Source organism: Myripristis murdjan, chromosome 16 (genome assembly GCF_902150065.1).
Source record: "Myripristis murdjan chromosome 16, fMyrMur1.1, whole genome shotgun sequence".
Lineage (NCBI taxonomy): Eukaryota > Metazoa > Chordata > Actinopteri > Holocentriformes > Holocentridae > Myripristis > Myripristis murdjan.
Genome location: NC_043995.1, coordinates 26,621,404 through 26,647,792, shown reverse-complemented (window position 1 = coordinate 26,647,792; position 26,389 = coordinate 26,621,404). Strand labels below are relative to the sequence as shown.

The window sequence follows — 26,389 nt, the reverse complement described above, 5'->3', positions numbered from 1 at the left end:
TGACAATAATTGCTCATGTAAAGACATATATTATGCCTGCGTCTACTTGACACAAACACAAACAGGCGAATAGATAGATAGATAGATAGATAGATAGATAGATAGATAGATAGATAGAGATGGCATTTCTTTTTACCCACTGAATATTTTAGAAATAAATCAGTCCAATAATGTTTGATGGTAAATATGGCTTTCTCTTTATCCACTAAAATAAATAAAAATTTCACTGGACAGCTGCAGCAGGACTGACTTTTTTTTTTTTTTTTTTTTTTTAAGGCTGTTGATTATGAGAGAGAGCTTTAGAGTCTAGATAATTTAGTCAATTTTCAAACCTTACGGTCAAGACAAGGACTGGGGGACACTGGTGTTATTGGAATTACCTTCACATGACAAATCAAGACCTTATCTGGGAAAATAATCAGGTCCCCGCTGTTCTCGGCGTGAAAAACCCCATTAGAGAACAACACTGTCACTGTTAATTACCGCAATGGCCTTTTGTGCGCTGAGATCCAGCTGGCAAACACTATACACAACAAACCGACAAAATCAACACTTTCTCAACTGGTGAACGATTTAAGGGGTCCGTAAAGTCTGGTGAAAAGTTTGTCACCTTTTTGTTGTTGAAGCTGAGGGGAGCGCTTTCGGTAGGCTGCATGCGGCGTGCTCCTTTTAATATTTATTTTTATTAATCGGATAAGAGGCTTTCATTCAAAGGGGGGGTTAATGCACTGTACAAAATGTTCAAAAGTCAGCCGCTGGTGTGAAATGGCATTTTGGTAATGCCAGGCTATAAGAAGACATAAGTACACGGTACAATTTCCCCTGCAGAGATTAAGAGAAGTGATATGGTAAATAATTAAGAGGGTTAGCTTTGTCCTCCAGTCACCCTTCATCATATTGCATAATAGCCACCAGTATGAACAAAAGCAGATTATATTTTCAGAAAAAAAAAAAAAACAAAAAAAAAACACATTAATTTTGGATATTAAATCCAATTAACCCTATGAAGGAATTTGTATCTTGATAAAAGTTATAAGTCTAATATTGATGTGGGTTAACAGCGTTCAGGTGGGTTTACCTCCCTCAACATGCCTGAGGGAACAGGCTTCGTCAATAATATGTACAGGATTTTCACTTCGGTGTATATTTCCAAAAATGTATTTAGGCTGCTCATGAAGTTTTTTGAACTATGATTAAACCTACGCCAAGCTGCATAAGATGCTGTGTCATTCTTTTAATTCATTCTCTCAAATGGTGGGACACTGATGTACTTTGCAGCACTTGTATCCCGACAACCGCTCCTGTCAATCAAAAGCAGCCTAATCGACCGGGATCCAATTAGAAAGCTGCTTACTTTTCTTTCTTTTTTCTTTTTTTCACAAACTCCTCTGGCCAATCACGCCCGACTCTTCATCGCTCACCTCTCATGCCGAGGGGAGGGGATGTGTCCTTATTTGGCACTTATGACCTTATATGGAGCGCCGCTAGGGGGGCTCCCGTATACGAGGCAGCCTGTTAGTGACACTTTCACCAAATTGTGGCTTTGACTCACGGAGATGGGACAGACGGCCGAAGGGTGACGCACACTCAAGTGGCAAAAGCCTTCTGCCTGCAAACTCGCTATTTCAGCTTTAGGTTTCTGATATAGATACTCTGCCAAAGCAGCAGAAAGGATAGTTAGACTGCATTGGATCTTGTTTTGGTTAAAGATCAGAGCGCACACGGACGTGTCTGGCCAAACCTCACCGCGGCGCGCAAGAACAAGAGGACTACTTCGGGACTGCGCATAATACCGTTTCAAGGGGCATATGATTCAAGCAAAATCCTCGCCTCACAACGTGAAATGTGGTCAGTGTTAAACCAAGCCTGTCATTCAAGAGGTACTTCCCTTAAACCGAGGCAGTTCTCTGGCATTCCAGTCCAGTTGTGAGAGTGAGATAGACCTTGGAGCGACCGTCTGAGAGGCAAGACATTATTGTCTGGACTAGGCAAGGTTATTTAACCTCTGTCACATTTTTGAGGCAGCAAATTATAATTAACATTTTCTTTTCAGCAGTTAATACGCTGATTTATCCGACTGACTTTTCCGCGAGGCTACTCTTTGAAGAAAAACGTGTTTATGGATTGCTGGACAGCGAGGGGCACCGGGAGTTGTAGGCTACATTTTTATGCAACGACCATGTTGATACCTCGCTGTTTCGACCAACTTTGGTAGATGTTTACAGAAGTAGTAATTCAACAACACAGAAAAAGTGTAAGCCAGCGGTTTACATACACAGATTAATCCCAGTTTGATCTCTGAAGGGAGGAAGTGGGAAGCGCCTTTTCGCCCTGCCTCGTTTTTTTCTTGCAAGACGTAAGGACGGATCTCTATCTCTCAGTCTGACTCTCTCTGTGGTTTAAACAAAGACCAAAGTGTTTGGGGATAGCATGGCAATGGTAGTAAACCAGTGGCAAGAGAACATTTCTGCAGATCCGGGGTCCCAGCTCCAGATTTGCGGACAGGAGCCCGGCGGGACACCGGGGACGCCCAACGGTTCCACCCCGGGGAACGACGCACTTTCCGGGGACAAGATCCCCAACGTGGACTGCATGGTGTGTGGGGACAAGTCCAGTGGAAAGCATTACGGTCAGTTCACCTGCGAGGGATGCAAAAGCTTCTTTAAGCGCTCGGTGAGGCGGAACCTCAGTTACACCTGCCGGGGGAACCGAGACTGTCCCATCGACCAGCACCACCGGAACCAGTGCCAGTACTGCCGGCTGAAGAAGTGCCTCAAAGTCGGCATGAGAAGAGAAGGTAAGGTCGGCACTGTGCTCTGTGGATGTGGGTTTTAATGGTTTTTAGTCAACTCTCGATCTGCGTCAAACTGAACCTGTGGCACGCGAGGCATTTATTTACAAGACGTATTTCTGTGCGTAAAGTTGTGCGTAAAGTTTATATTGTTACACAGTAAAAAAAAAATAACAATCGAGTCTCAATATCGTAAGAAATAAGAGAAAAAATGTCAATTTGGTGAAATAATAACATTTCTTTCCAGCACAGTTTCGCATTGTTATGAATTTTCTAGATATTAAGAGTCAGTATCTTGAAATGAGTCAGATTAAGGCAGATTAGGTAGCCTATGCTCTAATAGCCAACCGATACCACATTAAAGAAAAAATCTAGATACAATCTCAACTGAATTAGAAACAAACAGGATTATCTCATCCCAGTAGCAGGTTTTCCTTTGTTGTAAGAAATAAGACTCGAGTATGAGGCTAAATGAGTTAAAATAGACATTTTTGCAGTGTGTTCATATACTGTCAACTTGTTCTGTGCGTAAAGTTGTGCGTCATGTCATTTTGGCGTGCTTGCAGTTGAGCTGAAGGTTATGGGCTTCTGTATGTTTATACTATAGCCACCGCAGCCTGTCAGAGGTAAATAATCAGACACCACCTGCCGTATCACAATGCTTATTTCACATTGCCTATAACCAAGTCTACCTCACTCATCTCGGTGCGCAGTTATTTTGCTGCTCGGTAGAAAAGCTTTCCTTTTGTTCCTCTATTAATTATGGCGTTTGCCTCCCGACACCAATAGCCGCTGCAGGAGGATCCCGCTGCATTTGCTGTGTGTCAGATTAACAACGAGTCAATTAGTGACAAAGCAGCAGTGGAAACGTGTTGGTCAAGCACAGTGTTTGCCTTATTATGAGCCAGCAACCTCGCCGCGTCCAAATGACCGAGGGCAGCGGTGGTGGTTAATTTTATTTATAACATAAACCAAAAGCTCCTCTCAAGTCTGCTGTGTTGTGGTTGCACTCGGGCATCCTCATGTTTTTTTGTGTGTGTATTGTGATCCGTGAGGGTGCAAGACTTAAGACTAATGTAGGCCTTTTATTATTAGTCATATATTAGTCTATATGGTTTGAAAATAATACAGTGCCTGCAAACAAACGAGTCCTAATCTGCTTAGGTGAATATATGAAAATGCTATTCGAGCAGCAGCCTGTTGGTTGCAAAGAAACACACTTCCTCTTCACAAACAAGCTGTGAGTGTAAGTTATAAAGGTTTTCTGTAATGCAAATACAAAGTCAGTCTGGGCTCTGAAGACCAAACCTTAGTAAAGATGTTATAAAGATGTTGGTGGCGGGATTCAGGGTTTTGCTCAAGGAGTCCTCGGCAGGGCATGCCGAAGATCAGACAGAATCTAACCAGCAGGTCACCATGTCGCTCTTTGTTCTTCGCCTTGGCCAAAATATAAATGCAGAGATAGTGGAAATACCCGTCCGAAAAGCCTGAGACGATTCCTCAGGGCTCCCGCTAGTGAATTATCAGTGTGTGTGTGTGTGTGTGTGTGTGTGTGTGTGTGTGTGTGTGGTATACACAGTCTTACCTCATGTAAAACACCCGCAGGCCACATTGACTCGGTCATGCTCCTTTTCCTCTGAATGAACCCGCGGATATCGCCTGACGCACCGCAGTGTGTTTACTGAACAAAAATATCCATCGTAAAAAACTTAGTCTGATATTGAGAGGCATTTTTACACTCTTGAATAAATAAATAAATAAATAAATAAATAACCAACCTCTGGAGGGAGTTAGTTTATTTATTTTCGCTCACTCTCGTTTGTTTATGAACTTCTTCAGGAATATTTGTATAAAGTAGCCTATAGGTATTATCTGCGTTATTTATATTACTTGTTTCATTTCATTATGTGGAATTATTTCCAAGAAAAAAAAAAAAAAAAAAAAAAAAAAAAACTAGGCTATAATTCAGTTCAGGACTAAATGTGTGGTTAACTTGGATGTTTCTGCTATGTCATCTTTTTCCATAAACAAGAACTTCTTTTATTGCACAGGAGACATGCCAATTAATGAACAGGCCTTTATGGCTTGTGTTTAAAGGAATTAGCTTCGCATTTCAAATGATGATGTAACATTATCCATGATCCAACAGGCCGAGTAATCTCGATTTCCTTAAGTGAAAAGTCTCCCCAGTGAGCAGAAATTATTCCCTTTATTTTTTAAAGACGGCACTTCGCTTTGAGAATTGTCTTGTAAGACTTAATGTTGAAACAAGGCACACTGCTCACACCCTTAAAACAAGCACGGAGATTACTACTCAAAATAATAATAATAATTATTATTATTTATGCATATCTCTAACGCCCACAAACTGATATTTTTTGTAGTGTGGAGGGCTTATGTAAAATGTGCGCAAAAACGCCTAAATAGGTCAACTTCTTCTTGGGCACATTGGCCGAGTTCACATATGTCGGTGCATTTGAGGTCAGAGGGAATAAACACTGTCTGAAATCTCCTTACAGTTGGCTGACTTGTGTTCATCTAAGCGATAATTTATCTATTTAGACACCAATATAAATTTGGTTAAGGCGCATGCGTTTTCCAGCAGTTTTGACAGAAGTGCTTAGGACAATTAATTTAGTTAAAAGTGCTAAAAATATGAATATACTGCCTTGAAAGATAATATAAGATAGTGGTGATGTGGTGAAACATCATGAGCCAAGTCACAACGGTTCTCAACAAATATTAACTAGATTCCAAGAGAGAGCCTTTATTTTTGCTTTTATTCTTAAAGGAACCCACATCTTCATCTACTAAATATGATTTTAATTATTAAAAAAAACCTTATACATGCTGGTGTCAGGATGGAAAGATGGTAAACTCTGGACAAATAATTGAGTAAAGTGAGTTTATGTGGATTTACCCTCTGCTACACTCTTGCTTATCAACATGTGCTCTTTTGGACTTTATTTAGCTAAAAATGAAATAAAATATTAAGATTGGAGGCACACATTTTCATTACAAAATAGCCCTGCAGTACTGAAAATGGCTTTAATAACTTTTAAGAGGCTTAAAATACTTTTTTTAAAAAAATAAATTTTTATCTGTCAAGTGCTGTAAACCCATTTGAAAAGTTTATAAAGTAATTCTGTAAGTGCAGTCATAATGAACATTTTATAACCTTGGCGTCATTCAGTTTTGACATATAAATTAAGCATTGTTGCAGGAATTCAGGAGTTTAAGGGTGCCAGCTGAAAAGTGGTAAGGCTGATAATGCACACAGCCCTGCCTCATATCATCCTCCTCCGAGGTCATGCATAAGTCATGTTTCCTCTACATTATGCAACAGGGTCACCTGACAGCGCAGTTGGGGGGACATTATGTTTATTCTGAGTTATGGCTGACGTAAAGTCTTGCAAATCTTCCACATTTCCAACATAACCCCCCCACCCCCCAACAAATTATAAGTTGAATTATATCCAAATAAAGCAGTTGATCTGTGTGTCTCATACATAAACTGCAGTCATTTGGGTCAAAACAATTTGACATGTGGTATTAATCATTTAGAGACCGTTTTTGAAGTTGGAAATTTAGTTCATCTATCGCAAATAGGTCATAACCTACTTCACTTTTTTGACTAAGTCTATGTGCAAGGTCCAGAGGGGAAGTGTGTGAGGTGTTATAATTAAATGCTGATTTGTTTTGGTCACAGATAAAGTGTAAACCTACAGGAAGATTGTGGATGACACTTTAGCTCTTCACTTGGCTGTACAACCTTTCAGAAAGTTAAAGTTGGGAAAAGGAGTTTGGATCTTGTGCCTGATATCCCAAGTGGGTCTATTATGTCTATGGTTGCCCTCGCTTCACCTCTGCATGACTTAGTGGCTTTTCTGTTTAGACGAAATTAATATTTAGCTGCCTGAGACGGAGTCTTAAAAGTTTCATGAATGGGGCAGATTCAGATTTGGAAGAGCATCTCGTTTTTTTTTCAAAGGACATTTGACTTCTTTCTGTAGTCGCTCCAAAAAACATATCATCAAAAGTATCTTCAAAATGTCAACTTATCAGGGGTGAAGGAAATCAGCCTTATTTTCATTTAGACCACAGAGCATTTTTAAATTTATTCAGTGGGCTTTGGAAGAGTTTTGTACTCACAACATGCAGAATTTCTCTACAGAGGACTGTGGACTTCATATCATTACAGCCTAAATGTGAAAAATCATCAAAAATTTCACTTTATAACATTTAGTCATTTACAGGACACTTTAATCCAAGGCATTTTTCAGGACCATGAAGCAAACATTTCTGGCACCAGTAGGAATCAGTCTCTCAGCCTTGGCAGTGTTAGCTCTATGCTCTCCCCGTGCAGCTGTACAAGCCACTGTGGCATTTCTGCCTTTGTTAGTCTGCAAAGTCAGTAGAGTGGCAAAGAGAATGAGCCTCATAGTGAATGTTGTAGTTTTAATTTTGAAACATCCTACTGAGACTTTCCACTGACTTTTACAGAGAACAAAAAGCAAAGTGTGGTTGTTTTGCTGTGTTAGCACCGCAAACAACCACACCTCACCAGCTGGTAACACAGGCGAACACAGCTGTAATGTCATCTTGTCTGTTGTGTTTATCTTGAACCACACACATGGGCTCAAGCAGATATGCACACACACACACACACACTCATATGCACACACACATGCATGCACACATGTTCACACAAAGCCAAACACTGCAGGTGATGATCATGATTTGGAAACAGTCTTAGCTGTAAGAGCCACACTGCTGCTGCCTCCCCTGACCCTCAGATCACGCTGCTAAAAACCTAACAGCACAGGCAAATATAGGTCAGTGGAAGCTAAAACATTAATGGTAGACAGGTTCAAGTCAAAGTCCAAAAGTCTGAAGTGGCTTGGGCCTCTCCATTGAGTAAATAGCCCACTGGAGAGCTAAAGACTAACAGACAGTGTGTATTGACGAATCCACCCTCCACTCTGGGCTTGTAACAGCAGGTGGTGTAACATGAAAACACTGTGGTTTAGCCCCGGATGGTTGTCAAAACCGTAACCTGTTACAATATCATTGCTATTGACATATTCAAATATTTATCCCCAGTCATCATGGCAACTATTGACAAAGCCCATCGCCATATAGTTCAGCACCTCCCAGCCTCCATTAAAGCGATACAGTGGTGCCTGAGCCTGTGACGTTGCGCCCGAGGCTAGCTTTAATATTTAAGGGAGTCATTTGGCTGAATGGACTCCGCTGCTTTTCAGTGCTTTTGGACATGTCAAGGTCACAGTATCATGTCGCAATATCACAGCGAAAATCTCCAAGCGCATGCAAAACAAGTCACAGGTCACAAGTCAGTCTCATTTTCAGTCTTAAAAAATGTTTTTTCTGAAAATATATAAAATTAAAAAAAATTAAAAATCTGGGATGAGTTAATTGCACTTGTTTCCAAAGCAGTTTGATTGAAGAAAATTCAAGTTGTTTAGTATTGCAAACAAGTGGGGTTTAAATGACTAGCCTAAATGACTTGTTAAAATGGAGATTTTTTTTCTGTAGTAGCACACATATATAGTACTTAAAGAGTTTTTATACTCCTCTATACCACAGAATATACAAAAAGCTGTCAGTTTAACTTGACAGCAGCAATCAACCTCACTTAACAGAGATGATTTGGATGAAGACGAGTGCCTTGTATGGCTGTTTCAGTCAACTGCGCTCCGTCAGTCACTCTAACAGACACTGACTCTGGACTGTTTTGCTTGTGACCTAAGTAGCTCAACCTGTTTTCGTGTCACCCGGGTCACCTGTAATAACAAACAGCCACAGTTTGTCAGTCATTGTCAGGAACATTTAGCCCTCAAAGGATCAGCTCGCCTTTCTTGTTTTCTCTGCAACAAGCTTATAGGAAATACCTGTGCATTTACATTTTATGCATTTAACTGATGATCTTATCCAAACTCAGTGGATACAAGTGTTTGTCCCTGTTTGGGTTATACTGATGAGCAGTTTGTCCCTACATTGTGTTCATATTGGATTAGGTATTAAATAAACAGATGGTGGCCAGTTATGTCATCCACTTCTGATGTGATGAAGATTCATCCTTGACTTTTAAAAGTCAGTGAAACAAGCAAAAGTGATTTTTTTTTTCCTGTTTAAAGGCATGAAGGTGTTTCCCCAGCCTTTGAGTCACCCTGGACAGATCAGTTGCCAACTCACCTACTGGGAATTTCATAAGTCTGGGTTTCAGTGGAGAGAGTATGTGCACCATGGTGGTCAAAATGCTGTTTCAGAGGCTTTTCCACCTCAATATGTGCAAAGTTTTGGAGGCATGAAAATGGTCAAATTTAGAGATATCGAATATCAGTGCAAACTATCAGTTGTCAGTACAAATTTGGCATCTCCTTTCAAAAGCTTATGTCAGTTTAATCCTAGTCCCAATGATTACTTTTATGTATTATGATTTTGGCTACATAAAGAAATAAATCTATTTGTATCTTAATGACACTGAAGATCAGATCATGAATACTATAGACACTATAGCCTAGTTCCAGCGCTGTCTGCTGTGTGGTAAATAAAACAGGGATGAGATGGGGGCTCAGTGTAAAGAAGTGGGCTGAGTCGGAGCCACAGAGCACTGGGTGAATTTGCTTTACTAATTCATTCAGGAACTGCCTCATCAAAGTCTGAGAGAAACTGAGGCAACTGCATCAGAGCTAATGCTGGTGAACATGCTCACGCAGAGCCGCCTCCACCTCCTCTCCCCTCCCTGTCTCTCTCTGTCTGTGTCACTATCTGTGTTTTCCCTCCTGCTCCAGCACTGCCTCCAGTTTTCTGCGCTCTTGTTCTGTTGTGTCTTTCACGTTCCCTGCATACCTCTATTCTTACACACACACACATACTGGAGTAGGAGTTAGTGTGCTTTAAATGATCAGATGTTCATTTTCAGTAATTTCTCTGCTGACTGGATATGAGAGCAGTGTAAAGTTAAAAAAAACAAAAAATCAGATTCCTATCAGTCCCAAACACTCGGTATCTGCTGAATTTTAAGTGGAAACATCCTCTGGTACACAGGGGATTTTATTTTTCAGTTCATTTGGTATAGATAGTAGAAGAAATGGGCAGCGATAGCCAGCGTGGCTGAACATACGAAGAAAAGCCACTTGCAGAAACATCAAACATCAGCAACAGAAAATCTGTGGGAAAAGATGCTGCAGTACTGGACACATGGTTTGATCGACAAGTGATTTCTGGGAAGTGCAGTGTAAAAACATCACAGGAATTAGTGCTTGGCATCAAACATGGAAAAGAAAGTGGAAAAAAAATAACTAAAAAATAATAAGAGGATCTTGATGATTACCAGTTTAATGGGAAAAGATTTCCAGCTGCTGACTGAACAAGAAGTGAAATGAACCCAGCCGTGATTCTTGTGTTTCTCTAATTTTCCTCCTCTTAGTATCTTCACTCTCTTTTCTGTCTCTTTCTCTGTCTTTCTCTCGCTCTCTCTCTCTTTTTTTTTTTTTTTTTTCTAAATCTCTGACTGTGACTCTGGCTCACACATTAGCTGCTCCCTCTGCTCCTGTTTGACAATCCTTGTTTTTGGTCTCTGCCACAGAGCAGTGACCTGTGGGTCGGAGTGCAGGGCCAAGCTAAAAGAGTTGCTGCCAGAGCCACAGGCATAGTACTTAGGTGTCACATCATGCACTGCCCTCTGAGCTGGATCACACCCATGTGCATCCCCACACACACACACACACATACACACACACACTGGACTACACATACATATGTAGCTCAGTGGATGCACCATCATGGCAGCAGCAGGCTAAGTGGTTTGACTCTGCTGATGCTCAAAATAGATTCTCTCATGCTTCTGTAAGGATAAATATGTCCCATAAAAGACAAGTGCTACAATATGTGGAATACCTGCACTTACGTACACGCATGCATTTGAGCTGTCTCACACGCGTGCACGCGCATGTACAAGCACTCACAAAAGAACAGCGCATTCAGCCAGGGCTGTGGGGCTATGGGACTGTATGACGTGGAGACAGAGGCACAGTTCATCTGAGGTAAAGTGTTTATTTTTTGCGAGCAAATGGAAGCATGAGAAATGGAAAAGCTACTTATTACACTCAACAATTAGACTGAGCCAAATCCATAATGCGTCTGCCTTGCCCCGGCACCATGACCTTTTAGTCCAAATGTTGATAGGCCTTAATTGTATTTAGCTGCTGCAACCCTGTGTAATTCCACTAACAGTCTGACCCAGAGGCTAATCCAGGACAGCCGAGCAGCGAACCGTGCACTCTGCCAGCTGCCATTTGCTGAAGTGGCATTTTGAAAGTCGCAGCTGAAATGTCCCATGGTACCTCTGTTTGCATGTGCTTTCCTCCTCTTCTCCCTCTTTCTCTCCATGCCCTCCTTTTGTGCCATGGCTGTGGTGGGATGCTGTCTCTGCCCTCAGAGTTCAGGATGTGTCACTCTTTTTTTTTTCTTTTCTTTTCTTTAGGTTCTTTCCGAGCTCTAAGAATCAAAATCTTTTTATTTGCCAAGTCCACTAAATGTGCAGGAATTTGTCTTTGTCTTTGCACTCGTGCAGAGACAAAGAAACACTTCCCAGTTTTTTTTTTTTGTTTTTTCTTCTCCTCTGTTGTGTGATGAGAGAAGATCAGCCAATTACAGTAAGATAAGCCGTGGTGGGCCAATTAAAAAGCAGGAAACAGTTCTGGCAGACATGCAAATCGGACTTTATACTCCCATCCCCCTTCACTCTCCGTCTCTGTTTCTCTCTCTGACCCTGTCTCTCATCTTGTCTTATCCCGAGGCGTCCGAACTTGTTTGGTCTCTTTATGTCTCTCTCTTTCTCTCTCTGTCTTGTTTTCTGTCCCTCTTGCTTTTTTCTCAGTCCCTGATTCTGCCCTTCTTTCTCCCCCTTGCTCAGTTTACTTTATCTCTCTCTCTCTCTCTCTGTATACTTTCGCTATCTCGCTCTCCCTTCCTCCCTCTCTGAGTCCCTTCGGCCAGCTGTAGGCCAGGAAATAGAGAGCAATGTGTCTTCGGTCAGACGTGCTCAAGTGCTCGGCCACTCAGCCACGAGCAACCCCCACAATAAGGCTTTTGAAAAGTCAAGTGGATCGAGTAGATTTGCCGTCTGCAGGATTAACCACAAATCAATAAGAGACCAGATTAATAGCTTTTGAATGAAAAAAAAAATATCAGAGGCATTACCAGAGCTGAGGAATTTCTGGAATATCATGGAATTTTAAATGAATCTGACAGATTGTCTGGGGACATCAGGGAACATCAGGCAGTTTTACAAATATGTTATGCCACAAGACTTTACCAGCCTGTATTTTACAACTTCTATTGTATCAGATGATGCTTTTTCAGTCGCCATTTCTCCACAGCAAGCCCGACTGTAGTGGAAGCCAGGCTGTTCGTCCCTGTCAAACTTTTCTGGGCTGAAGAACATTAATAAAGTAGGAAGGAATGACAGTTTAAGGTCAGGGAAGTGCTCCGACATAGTTATGGGCAGTCAGGGAAAAGTCATAGAATTTGACATCAGTGCACACGGTGGGAACCCTGCGTCCTGATAACATCAAAAATTGGCAGCAACAGTTCTGTGTAATTTGCTTTGAGTGTTCCCTCATAACATGCAGCTCGGTGGATGTTTTTAACTAAAGTGCCTTAGAGCACCTTGGATATATTGTCATTGTACATCGCAAAAAAAAAAAAAAAAAAAAAAAAAAACTCTGCAAGTCAGTTAGCTTTATATTCAGCAATAAAATCTTGTTTCTCTGAAGACAAGTGACAAAATCTGCAAGATGATGAGATATGAGATAAATACTTGCTCTAGGAACAAGTGTAAATTTGTTGAAATAAAGCAGAATAAGGCAGATCAGCTCACTAGTATCAAGAAAATGACACTTGATTCGAGGAAATTCTGGAAACAACATGACTACTGACAAATTCTTGAAAAATAGTGATCAAATAATGGTTTAACTGTGAATATGAGACTAAATGACTTGTTAAGATAGAGATTTTTTTGACAGTGTAGGAATTGAACCCTTAACCCTGGCAGCTGTACTGCCTTGCTCTAAGCACTGAGCTACCTTTACCCCTGCACACCAAAGTGGTCTCTCTCTATATTTTTTTTTTTTTCTGAATTTCTGTCATTCTGCTTTGAGAGCCGTAATCTGACGGCTGCTCTTTACAAGACGAGACGAGAGGAGAGCTGTGCTGTTTGAATGTAAGTGACAAGGAATGTCACGTTGTGCAACATTGTCTCCTCGACAGGCAACACCTCTTCATAGCTCGGCCTAGCGAGACTCGGTTGTTTGCCAAAGGAGACCACATTCTTTTCCGGGAACGAGGGTTGACATGAGTTCACAAGGAAAACTGGTAGTTTGAGGTCAAAACCCTTTGTTCCGGGGATTTTTTCTCATGCAGCGGACGAGTTGGAATTAATGGCATTTTTATGATGCTGCAGAGTGATTTGACCTCTCGTTCTCTGGACGCGCCGCGGTGCCTTCGATTGACACAGCTGCTGCGTCTGAGGTGACAGGTGATGCCGAGTTGAAAAGCATTTTCCAAACCCTGGTGTTTTCCCCCTCCTTCTCCCTCCCTCTTTCTTGCGCCCCTCTCCCCACATCCCGCCTCCACCTGTCTCTTCATGTAAACCCCCACTCTCTATCTCAAGTCTTATCTCATGCTATATCCCAGCATATTGAAGACCACACCTTTTCTTTCTTCCCCACTCTGCCCCTCCCACTCCCCCCTCTGCCCTCAATCTCCCTTTTCTCAACTTATCACCTCTCACTCTCTCCTTCTCCACCTTATCTCGCCATTTCACCCTTTTACCTCATTTTTTTTCTCCCATACTGCTTCTCTGCCTTCATTGCCCGCCCCCACCCTCTCTGTGTAACAGTAGATGGAGTTATTAGTCAGACAGTGGGGATGACTGAACAGGTGTTTTCCAAATGGGCCTTTGACTGCTCACCGCATCATCATTGCTCGGCATGAGGGGGTTGGCCATGTGTGTGTGTGTGTGAGTGTGTGTCTGTATGTGTTTGTGCATGAGAGCTTGACCTCTGCATGCCCTTTTCGCCTCAGGCTGAGCCATTTGGCAGCAGAGGTGGGGGGGGATGTTACTGTGTGTATGCATGCATGTGTGTGCATCTATATGTGTGCATATATATATATGTAGGTGTGAAAGAGTGTTTTATCTTTACCGGCTGCTGCTCGTCATTACTCATTGATGCACGTCAGCAGAGGAGAGTAGCCTTGGCCTGGGCTTTCCACAGCCACATCGCTCCATTGAGAAGACAAGTGCTAACATATTTGGAGTTGGAGAAATTCCCCATGTTTTTATGGTTTTTACCCCCTACTCCCAACTCTACTGCACCGCCACCCCAGTCATTCGGTGTGCCCCACTTCCTCCACCCTGCTCTCCTCTCTCTCTCTTCCTTTTCTCCTCCTGCAGGACATGATAAGTCCTCAGGCTTTCATCTGAGACAGTGCAGAGGTCTTTTGGATGTAGACCAGGTTCTGGGTTATCACACGGTGTAATAGCAGGGCTACTAAATCAAGACGATTAGCACTGCGCTCTGTAATGACAAACTGATGACAGAGAAGCTTCAGACATTTGCTCTGGCTTACAAGTGGCGGCTTGGACTGATACAAATGCTTATGCAAAGAAAGAAAGAAAGAAAGAAGCAAACAAACAAACAAAGATAAATAAATGAAAGAAAAGGAACCGATGAGTAAAATAAATCAAACAGACTGAAAAATGTTACATGATCATACATTGAAAGCTAAAATAGTAAAGTAATATGCTTATTCTAACCCTTGTCTGTCTTTTCCTTGTCCAATCAGCTGTCCAGCGAGGACGTATGTCAAACTCCCAGAGCAGCCCGGGACAGTATCTGACCAACGGCAGCGACCCGTACAACAGCCAGCCCTACCTGTCCGGCTTCATTTCTCTGTTGCTGCGTGCCGAACCCTACCCCACGTCCCGCTACGGGGCCCAGTGCATGCAGGGAAATAACCTGATGGGCATTGAGAACATCTGTGAGCTGGCGGCCAGGCTGCTGTTCAGCGCCGTCGAGTGGGCCAAGAACATCCCCTTCTTCCCCGATCTGCAGCTCATGGATCAGGTGAGCTGGTGACATGGATGCCCTCAATCATCCAACCAACCTAACTTTTTTTTTTTTTTTTTTTTTTTTTTTTTTTGAGCATACCTGCAACGTATTTATACTAGGAAGACGAACTGGAATAGGAGAGTGCAGGGTGTTATAATAAAATTTCCACCTAAAATATTTAATATGCTTGTACATAAGAGCTACACAACTTTTTTTTGGTCATAGAACATTTTTTGGTCATGGATTAGACTTCTATAAAAAAATAAAATGACATATTCTATTTTCGTCTTTTTCCTGATTTCACGTACAATGATAATACACAGATTAGCTATCTCTTATTGGAGCTATTTTGTATGCAAACATGCATGGCTGCTGTAGGGGCAGACGAAGCATAATGACATTACTAAAAATTTAATTTCTCGCTCTCCTTGCTCTATGTCACTGCATGAAAATCAAAAGAAAGCTATAAACCATTTGAATTTAATGACATATCCCATTTACCTGCCATTTACACTTAGAATATGGATGAAAATCTCAATTATTATTATTATTATTATTTTTTTTTAAAATTGATTTGGTCTCCACACTGTGGCGTGTTAGAAAGAATAACGCTGTGTTATTATTATTCACTCTAGGCCAAGAGAGGTCCTCATGACATTCAATATGAATAGACCCGACGTCAGTCCTGCCCGTATAGATTTATACCAGCTGTTATGTCTTGGCACGGAGTAATCGCCTGACCTATAAATATTCACTTAACATCTTTGGCAGTCATAGTCATCACATATATGTCATGCTATAGCTGTACCGTATCATTAATATATCATTAATGTCATGTCAACAAGTGCGGTATGACTTATCTCCTTAGTAAGTGCCACAGTGTCATATCCCTTGTTCTGTAATTTCCAAACCCTGTCTTGCTTGTGCACATTTCATGAACATAAATTTCAGAGTGATATCAAAAGGCCTCCCTTACACCTGGCATTAGCATGTGTCTTGTATGCTAAGAGTGTCTACATTTGATGTAGTGAGATTATATTTAGACCTGGCATTAAAATGCATCTCCAGTATTCACACCGAAGTCAAATTTCTCATTCTCTTGCCAAAACGTAAATTGTCAGGCACATCATTTCCCTTTTATAGTAGTATTTGTGTCCCTTAAAATAAAGCTGACATTAAACACTGTTTGGTTTGGATGTGCTTCTGGGCTGAATCCAAGCTCAAGTGGAAGCTACATGTGGTGTAGAAACATACACTTACAGGTGAACAGATGATATCTGGGCCGTATTTGAATATAGGCTTAGAAAAGCTTATTGGTACAAATCAAAGTGCAAATCTTCACCTATCTACAGTCCTGTTGGTGAGAGGCACCGGATCAGCAGGCTCATCAAGCTGAGGCGCAGACACTCCCGTCACTTTGATACTACATTTACACTTGGTTGTTAATGTGTTCAAATACTGACCATCTCTGGAGGTGAATGAGCGGAAGGTAAATGCTTCTCGTGCCCATTTGCACCTAGAGCTTATGCATTTTTGCGCTCTTCAGTTAGATCACTCATGACTGATGTTAATACCGAGTGTGAAGGGCATCAAAGGCCTGCTGTGACTTTAAGGCACTTGGGAAACACAAACGACCAGGACCGAGCAGTTCTCCCACTTGCTGCTTGCTTATACCCAAAGACATTTCCATCACTGAAATTTAAAATTAAAATGATTTCTTGCCCTTTCAACACACTTTTTGGAATTCTCTTCTATTCTCTCTCTATTAGTTTGATAGTTTCAAAACAAGAATAATCCAAAACCAGATCCAGATTACCAACAAAATCTAATTAAATATTCCTTGGGTCAACATCTAAGCAAACAGATTGACAGATGCAATAATTTCCTTAAAAATAACAAGCATACCATTCCTCCTGTGTCCTAGGTGGCGCTGCTGCGCATGTCATGGAGTGAGCTGTTTGTCCTGAACGCCGCCCAGTGCTCCATGCCGCTCCACGTCGCCCCTCTGCTGGCAGCGGCCGGCCTGCACGCCTCGCCCATGTCGGCGGAGCGCGTGGTGGCCTTCATGGACCACATCCGAGTCTTCCAGGAGCAGGTGGAGAAGCTGAAGGCCCTGCAGGTCGACACGGCAGAGTACTCCTGCCTCAAGTCCATCGTGCTCTTCACATCTGGTGAGCTGGAATGAAGCACATGCACATCTTGACCGAACACAACAGGTTATTAAAGTCACAAGGGAATGGCATTTCTCTGGCATCTCGGTTAAATAATTTGGTGAAGCAGGATGTTGGGGCAAGTCATAACAGGAGGCAGGAACTGCTCTGAAGTGTTCAGCAGATCAAAACATAATTTGGGCTCAGTTTTAGCTGTCACAAGATTCTATGTCACTGGATGAAACTGTAGTGTCCACCCACTGGGAGGCCCTGAAGTAACCACAAAAAATAATTTTCCAGGAAGTAAAAGTAATAAGATTTTGAAAAAAAAAAAAAAAATACAACCTGTTAAAGTTTTTCTTATCTTTTTTTAACAAAATATTTATTGTTATTGCACAGTACAGTAACTAGGAGTCTGATACACAACCTGTGGTTTTAAATGCAATTCAGCCATTTGGTATTTTCACTCCAACAGACCAAAGGCATCTGAACTTTGCTCTGTCAGCCTGGTTACCATTTGGCTGCTGTACTCCTGCAGACCACATGCGTGTTATCCCTGAAGTGTAAAAGTGACCTCTGTCTCCAGACAATGGCTATGTTTACATGCACAGAGACATCTCCCTGTAACCGAGTTACTCAAGTCACCTGGTTTTGGAGTGACGCATTTGAACGTCATAACTTAGTTAAGAATAACCTGGGCAAGTCTGTCCTCCAATTATGAGAAACAGCATTAAGATGTGTTGGCTTTCTTTGATATTAAATGGATTACTATGGCGTAGAGACATCACTGCACCTCAGCGTCCCTTGGTTTTCGACCTCTGTGCAATTATTTTGGTCAGTTTTGATGCCAACAAAACATCATGTTTCTTTCTTATGCAAGTCACAAGGCGGTGGGTGAATTGTTCTTTCAGTGGATCAGAAATATTCTGTTCACTGGTTTATCCGTGGCAACATACACGTCTAATTGCAGGATATCATATGAACAACTTAATCCAACGACTAGATTATCCTGTGCTATTAATATAATGATACATACACCTCTTTCCATGGTATAGGTAAATATGCACAATAATGATTTTTGCAAATTTTTTAGCAAGGAAGTATTTTTTCAGGTTTTTCATTTGTTGTTTTTTTTTCAGTTCTTATGTGTTATTATACGAGTCCTCTGATTACATTCATAATTTATTTTATAAAGACGAGGCGTTTATTTCTAACCAGTAGACGATGATAATGCTCTGTCCACATTTACATCAACCATGACAAAGTTTGCCCATTCTTTGTCAACCTTAGCCTTCACTGGTTGTTTAATGTCATGCATACATTTTTGGGGTTTCTGTCACAATGCCCACGTCAGTCAGCAGTAAAGTCTGTGCACTCTAATAAATTTGTTCAGTTGTCACGTTGTAACCATCTAATCCACTCACTTTCCCATAAAGAAATCACTGCAACATTTGGCTTGCAGCTGATTGTATTGCTACATATAGCTTTACAAGGGGAACTCCACATGGGAATTGTAATTGCAGTATATGTATTGTTTTTTTTTTTTAAGCAAATACAGCATTTGGAGTTAGCAAAACAATGTGGGGAATTTTTTTTTTGACTAATGAACATCAGCCTGTCAGCGAGTTGGCAGTCTTAAACAATTCGTGCAGCTTGCCAAGAATAATAGTCGCCTCTTACAGCGCTCCTCTCATTTGAATCATGTGTTATCTTTTCACAACAGAGCGTTTTGTCAGGTATCATCTCCTTATGTTGATAGATATACGTAGCACCACATTAATATCCATCATTCTCTAATTTGACGGCTGATCATTTCTGCCTGGAATAGGAAGTTACTCAGACGGCCTCAGCTCCAGGTAACAGTTTTTTTTTTTTTTTTTTTTTTTTTACTTCTGATGCACGAGACTGGCGCAGGAGGCCGACTTCAGCTGTAGGCTGCTTAGTGAGCCTGACCGAGATGTGACCCCTCATGCTAGATATCATCTCATTACCTCCATATGTAACTGCTAGCGCTACAGCTCTCCCGCTAGTCAGTCATGGTCCTTACCCTCCATAAATTTGAGCGCAACCTGACCGCTCACTCATAATCGGCTGTTATTGAGCCAGCACATAGCTGCCTGTGTCTCACTCACTCACACAGTTTTCCTTGTGTGTGACTCGGCCCAGCCTTTTGTTGTCAGTATAACTGTATGTGTTTAGTTATTTTGCCATCCTAACATCATGCAACTCTATATTCCCCTGTGGACACTTCTTCGCTGAGTTGATTCAATGTTACACTGAATTTTTGATGCCCGGTGACTGATTATTATCAAGTCATTTGTTCACAAACTTTGAGTAGAGAAAAGAGGCAGGCAAATTAATTATTTTGTTAATTTACACTTCACATTTGGGGGGTTTGGGCGAGAGTTCTGGGCACAAGGACTCTCACCCAAGAATTTAAATCGTCCGTCATTCTGTATGTCTGTAGAAAAAGATCATTTCTGTTGACAGTTAAACCAGTGTGTGTGTTCACTGTCATTAGCTGTTTTAATGTAATATTTAATATAATAATACCACCATTTAATTTAATAACACCACAGAAATGTCATTTGATGGATGTTTATATCCAAAGCTCTGGCAACTGAAGCCCAAACCCTGACAGCGTTGCATCATGTTCCAAATTGTAATTTAAATTCTTTGTATCTTGAGGTCAATGGCATAGTGGCATTGTTTTGATACTGCTTACACAGGGATCCCATTGAGGTTTATCTCAATAGTCATTGGGCTCCAGCGCTAGCCAAAATACTGTCAGATCTGAGATACTTCACTGAGAGATCATGCCTTGTGACCCAAGGGGAAACGGATGGCGAGGAAGCCAGCAAGGAGGTGTCTCTCGCCCTTGTTTTTATTGCACTTACCCCAGTCCTCTCCCTTGCACGGCTTGTCAGATTCACTCTGCATGTACCTAGTTTCAACATCAAGCTCTCTTCCATGTGGGTGGTTGTGGATCCACCTCTCCTGTCTCATTTCTTTCATCGGCCTCCTCTCCTTCACGCTGCCATCTATTATTGAAACCAGTCATCCACCCCTCTTCCCCTTCCTCCTCCTCCTCTGCTCCCCAAACCCAGCCCCAAACCCAGCCCAGGCCCCAGGACCCCTGCCCCCACCACAGGGGTTGAATTATGTATGGTGGGTTTCAGTGAGAAGGAGGATTCGCCACAGTCCCGGCCATGACCTACATAACCCCTGTAGCCCTGAGCATCCCATGTGACTTCCCTGTGTGCAGGCAGTCGGGCGCACTTGTACACATATTGCAAAAAATAGACAAGTCATGTAAAAAAGATAGCTTCCCCAGTGCAATAAATTGAGTCACACATCTGCACATATTGTTCCGAAAGAAAGTCATAGACTCATATCTAGATAAATTCAGGCAGGCAGGCAGACGCAAACATACTAGACAGACCTCTTAATAAACTTGACTCCTGCAGACCTGGCTGGATGACCTAACAAGTTCAGACAAACAGCAATCGTCTCTCACCTCCGCCCTCTGAGACCCCCGCCTCCTCTCCCCTGTGAAACCCAGTCCCATCAACCCACATCAGAGAACGGGCATCTCAGTCCTGCCATCCTGATCCCTCACCCCCGCTGACCCCGTGTGTGCCCAAGGATCACACAAAAGAACATGGCGCTTGGTGCCGAGGGGCACCCACAGAGCTGTCGCTTTGGCACGCGAGGGGGGTTCAGTCGCACGGACAGCTCTGCTAATCCCAGCCAGGCAGTGACCGCTTTGTCACGCAGGACCCAAAATGGCGGCTGACAAAAAAAAAAATGGTCCGGCTGCCATTCTTGTGGAGGAAAATACAGCCGAACTGGGAGTTATTATTCATCCAGGATCATGAGAATAGTGGCCGCTAGGGGTGGAGGGTGTGGGGGTTTAACACAGTCGATTAAAATACGAGGTAAATTAAGTCTTTTGTGGCGTAGAACTGAGGCTCAGCAGGGCAGGGTTTACACAGGGGACAGATCAAAGTGTTAGATGACAAAGGGGACCTGCGATGCAAGGTGACAGGTTAAAACCTACGGGCCAGTGCTTTAGCACACTCGACTAAAGGAGCACACTTGGGAAGAAATTGTCCTCATCGAGTGAAGCCCGTCTTCCAAATGAGGGTTCATTCAGAGGACATGACCAGGGAGCAGAGACACTCGCACTGAATGTACAGTACGCGGCAGAGTACAGTAAAATGTGCCTTTGTTTTGAGTTCACATATCTCTGACCTCCTTCGCTAAATCCCCCATGCAATCCCTGCACACAGAGGGTGTGAAAAGTATCGCACACAGCGTAACACACTCTCCCGGTTGTGCGAGACTCACGCCCAGGCGGGGGCTGGTGGGAGGGGAGGTGTGAGGAGGTGAAAGGCAGAACATGACCTCCGGTTGAGGGGAAAGGGAACGCTCTGCTCTGTCGTGAACAGAGACTGCAGTGTACTAGACATCACTGTATTAAGAGCCTCATCACCTCAATTATTTTAGCAGGATTCCATGGGAATTTGTTGTTTGTCTTTGTTGTCTTCAGTAAAACCCAAAGCTCATTTCATCTTACCTATTTCTCTCACTTTCCTCATTCATACTGTTCGGTCACCTAAACTGATGTAATCCACGAAGCCAACTTTGCTTTCTCTCCCTTCCCTCTCGAGGACATGGGTCAATACTGACCTTCTTGCGGCCAGAATTTTTTTTTCATCCCAAAACAGCTTTTCGAAAACAATCTCAAAGGTGTGTGGTTTGAGAGTACCTGTCTGGGATTGTCAATATGTCTGCTTATTAAGGGACTTTAAGCATTTTTGAGGCATTTCAGTGTGAAATCTGTGGTGTGGATAGAACACTAAAATGACTTTTCCAAATTTACCTGGCTTAGTTTGGACATAAATTAAGTTGCTGCCAAATCCTTGTCACTTATCCTGAATACAAAATATTACGACATCATCTCTAATGTTGAATTGCACCATACATCAGTTGTCCACACTTCAAAATCCTTCTTTAACCTGATTCTCCATCACCTACATTTTACTTTCTAGTGGCTTTACTTAGTGACATCAGTGGGAGACCGTAAATATGACATTCATTCATGGAGCCAGTATAATATTTATTGGATTTAGTACTCAGACAACGTATCTCACCTACTTCCATTTGAACTGCAAATTAACCCCTGCTTTCTCCTCTCTCCCTCCAGATGCCATGGGATTGTCAGACGTGGCCCATGTGGAGAGCATCCAGGAGAAGTCCCAGTGCGCCCTGGAGGAGTACGTAAGGAACCAGTACCCAAGCCAGCCAAACCGCTTCGGACGCCTCCTCTTACGCCTGCCCTCACTGCGCATCGTCTCCTCGCCTGTCATCGAGCAGCTGTTTTTCGTGCGCCTGGTCGGCAAAACGCCCATCGAGACGCTGCTTCGCGACATGCTGCTGTCGGGCTCCAGCTACAACTGGCCCTACATGCCCACCGTGCAGCGCGACCGACCCATCTCCCTCCACTACAACGAGAACGGGCCCTGAGATAAGAGAACAAGGAGAAGCTGCAGAAATTCAGGCTGAACGTCCATCTGACTACTCACCCATCCATCTTTCCTTCCCCTCATCCTCTGTCTTCAACTTCTCAACTTTCCCAGAGGACGCAGCTCCCTCACCATTCCGCTCAAAACCCAAACCAACGATACTTCAACGTCCCAGTTAGACAAGCCAGCCAATCATTCACCTCCTCTCAAAGGGATTGTGGCCAATACAGACACTTGGTGGCCCATTGCGGTCCTTCAGATGGTGGTGCAGTCTATGTGTAAGATGTGGTGTGAGATGGACTGGTTGGTGGAACAGGTTATTGCACAGTTCACCAGCAGGTCTGTTGGACTCACTGAAGATGCCAGTCTCAAATCCCAAACAGGGGCAGCGGATGACAAAACATTTGCTTCATTGTTGGTGCTATACCTGCATTTATAGTGGTTGTGTCGTAGCACCCCAGTATGGCGAACACTGAGCAAGGGCTTTGCCCATAGCACTGTACAACCAACAGAACAAGGCCCACTGTTTATTTACCAACTTTTGTTTTGAACAGAACCAGAAGCCATTAAAAAAGACAAATGCCAAAATGTCTTGGACTTTTACAGATGACATGTTTATTGTGTGTGTATTAGCACTGTTTATATGGAGAGAAAACTCATGATTGTGTCCATATGTATATCATTGATTCATAGGCATCTATAGCATATTAGGGTTCAATGGGAAAAGCTCAGGTTCAAGGGTGGGGAGACAGACAGACATGCCAATATCAGACAAAAAGACAAACCCATCTCACCAATGGGCAAAATTTATAATTATCAACAGCCTGTGCCAAAGCTGAAACATGCATATTGTTTAGAGTATTTTTGTGGTAGTGTTGGTGATGAAAAATTAACTTTTGGTTTGTCTATAATTTGACTTTTTACTTATATCTAGGTCTCAGGGGAGAGGGAGTTTGTAAAACAAATTAAAATAAGTACAAGCTTAGGCACTTGCATTGTAAAACTAGTCAGAACCGACACTTATTCACTCCTGCAAAATCACAGCACTGGTAGGTTCCTGCTACCCTTCCGCCATTCTATCTACCTTTTTACTTACTCAAGTGGCTCGTTATTATTTCCACATAATTTTGTCTTTGACAATAACACAACGTCCTCCCTTCATTGGTTTCAGTCATGATTGTCAGTCCCTCACTTATGACAATGGGTAGAAGCTGTGGACGGGATATTGGAGATTTTGGACCGGGGGGAGCATTTTGTAAATTTAGCTGTACTTGCCTTAGAATAAAGATTTTGTCACTGAGCATTTATCTTATGACTGTGCCATAATCTCTCGTTACCTGTTATAACAGGTATTATGTCCTCCTAATGTCATTTCAGGAGAGGAAAGGAGCTTGATATGTTCACAAAAAGGCTTACGATGCAAAAAAGAGAATTTTAATGCATCAAGAGCCAAGATAATAAATAATGGGCAAGAAGGCAGTGTTACTACTTACATCATCAGCATTTTTATGTCTTTGGCGCTGTGCAGGTTCCTTTCCTCTTTCTGATGGCGTTGTCATGTAGGGAATGCCCCCTCAACTCACGTGTCATTCAAGCTGACCGTACCGTAGAGAAATGTATCACTAACCTCCGAAAACCTCAGTTAATGTTACAATATTATCCTGGTTGGACTTTTGACTGTGACTTAGTTTAGTATTATATTACGTGTTTTTTTTGTTTTGTTTTGTTTTGTTTTGTTTGCAGGAAGTAAGATTGTTTTGACAACCTGTCTCCCATTTCCAACATGGCACTGTGGTATGAACATCAAGTATTGGTATTTGAAAAGCCATCTGGGACCTTAGAAAGCTGTCTGTTGATAAATGACTTCACAGAAAATTTCTATAAGAGTTTGTTTTTTTTCCCCCCTCTATTTTTGTTTGGAAATATGAATCCATTAATTGAAATAAAATTCTGTTGTTCACAGTATGTGTTCTGTCTCATATCATACAGAGTGTTAAGGTTTAGAACGAGGACTACATATTTTATGTGTAGTGCATAATATATGCTTTAATTTCATTAAAAAAAAGCAGAAACATATGACAGGGATGCTATATTTTGGGTAGTGACACTAATGTGCTGCAGCTGTTAAGGCTTAACCACATTATAGGACAAGCTGAAAGATGTAACTCCCTTATTTTTTACAGCTTTTACAATTTATCCTACAGTAGTATCAGATATTACAAAAGACGCAAGCTTTGGGTTTTTATGTAATAATTTTATTTCCATGCTCCATGTTTAAAAAAAAAAAAAAATACTAAGCAATACAATCCATTCTTGCTTCATTCCTCTCAGAGTTCAAAGCAGCACAACATATACATTTATCTATAGTCCTGTGTGCAGTTAAATGCAAAGTTTACATAAAAATACTTAATACGATCTCTTATTTAATTCTGATTGCCTGAGGGGTGTCATTGATTTAAATGGGTAGTTGGGATTTATTGACACAAGGTGGCATATCGCCGGAGCCTATAAGTATTTTGATAGTTCAACAGGCTCCAGTGTGTAGTTCTGTGCTCTGCAATAGACAAAATAGTTCCAAAACGTATTGCTGGTTAAGGACTTATACATGTAAAAACAAAAACAAAAACAAAACAAAACAAAAAAAACTATGTTCTTTTGAGGATGGGATGTAGCATTTTTGGGCCTTTTGCTATGTAGCTGAAAATGTTTATTTTACTGCTCACCTTTGAGATCCTGTTCAGAATCAGAATCAGAAGCAGAATCAACGTTAGTGGCCAAATCAGCTTATGCATACAGGATATTTGTTTCTGGGGTACAGTAGCTTTGTATACTTATATATTTATATCACACAATGTAATGGTTAGGGACTCGCTGCAGGATCTAAGACACCAGTGACGAGGAGCTCATATCACCTTGTGTCAATAAATCTGAATTAATTATCCCTTAAATTTAAACTTAATCCAGTGTTGTTTATCGTATCTATCTCAGTCTATCCACAGTAAATGTTCAAATTTACACTATTGATACTTCTTGCATCTCAGTTTATTGAGGGCAAATAACCCAGAGTTACTCCTTGCTCTTGCAGAGTTCTACGATACAGTGAGGGAGAAAGGCATGGTGGTCGATCAATACTGTTGATCGGTTAGTGATTTTAAACCAAGAGGGGGCTTCCCTCGCTCATAGGGTGCAGCCCAAATGTTGATTCAGGCCTGCTGTTAGATGGTGTGTAATAGAATGTAAACAAACACTCTGACTTCTAGCATTATGTGTGTGTGTGTGTGTGTGTGTGTGTGTGTGTTTGTGTGTTTGAAGAGAGGCAGAGAAAGAGCACACATGGTCTATGACCTTTGGGTTCAAGGTGTGTCAATATGTTTTTGTGTGTGTGTGTGTGTGTGTGTATGCATGTGTATGTGTGAGGAGCAGGGGCAAAATTGACTTATGTGCCTGCATACCCGCCCTACTCTGCCTCTGATTGGCTAATAATCGTTGCCTTTGTTGGTTACGCCGGTTAAGGTTAGGGTTACGGTTGGGTTAGGTTTACACCTCGTCCTAAATGCAAGCGTTTCGAGCGTCAACGGAAAAGACGGATAGCTGCCCGTTGATGCTTTGGTGAGCATCAACGGGCAGCTATCCGTCGGTCGCCCGGTGTCTATCTTTTATGCACCAAGCTGCTTGTGGCCCTCTGCCCTGCACACCGTTTAACCCTCTCATGTACGATCTGATGACACACGGTCTTGATGTTTGAGGTGTAGACGGCATCGGCTGCGCTCGCTGGCTATG

At 42.1% G+C, this 26,389-nt stretch overlaps 1 protein-coding gene across 1 annotated transcript; it reads left to right on the top strand.

The window, feature by feature from the left end:
- The first annotated feature begins 1,565 nt into the window (after positions 1-1,565).
- On the top strand, positions 1,566-24,571 carry nr2f5 (nuclear receptor subfamily 2, group F, member 5). Its single transcript, XM_030072940.1, has 4 exons — positions 1,566-2,797; positions 14,666-14,946; positions 16,856-17,102; positions 22,291-24,571. Exons 1-4 carry the CDS (start codon positions 2,431-2,433, stop codon positions 22,608-22,610), a joined length of 1,215 nt encoding a protein of 404 aa, XP_029928800.1. The 5' UTR covers positions 1,566-2,430; the 3' UTR covers positions 22,611-24,571.
- Positions 24,572-26,389: the final 1,818 nt, after the last annotated feature.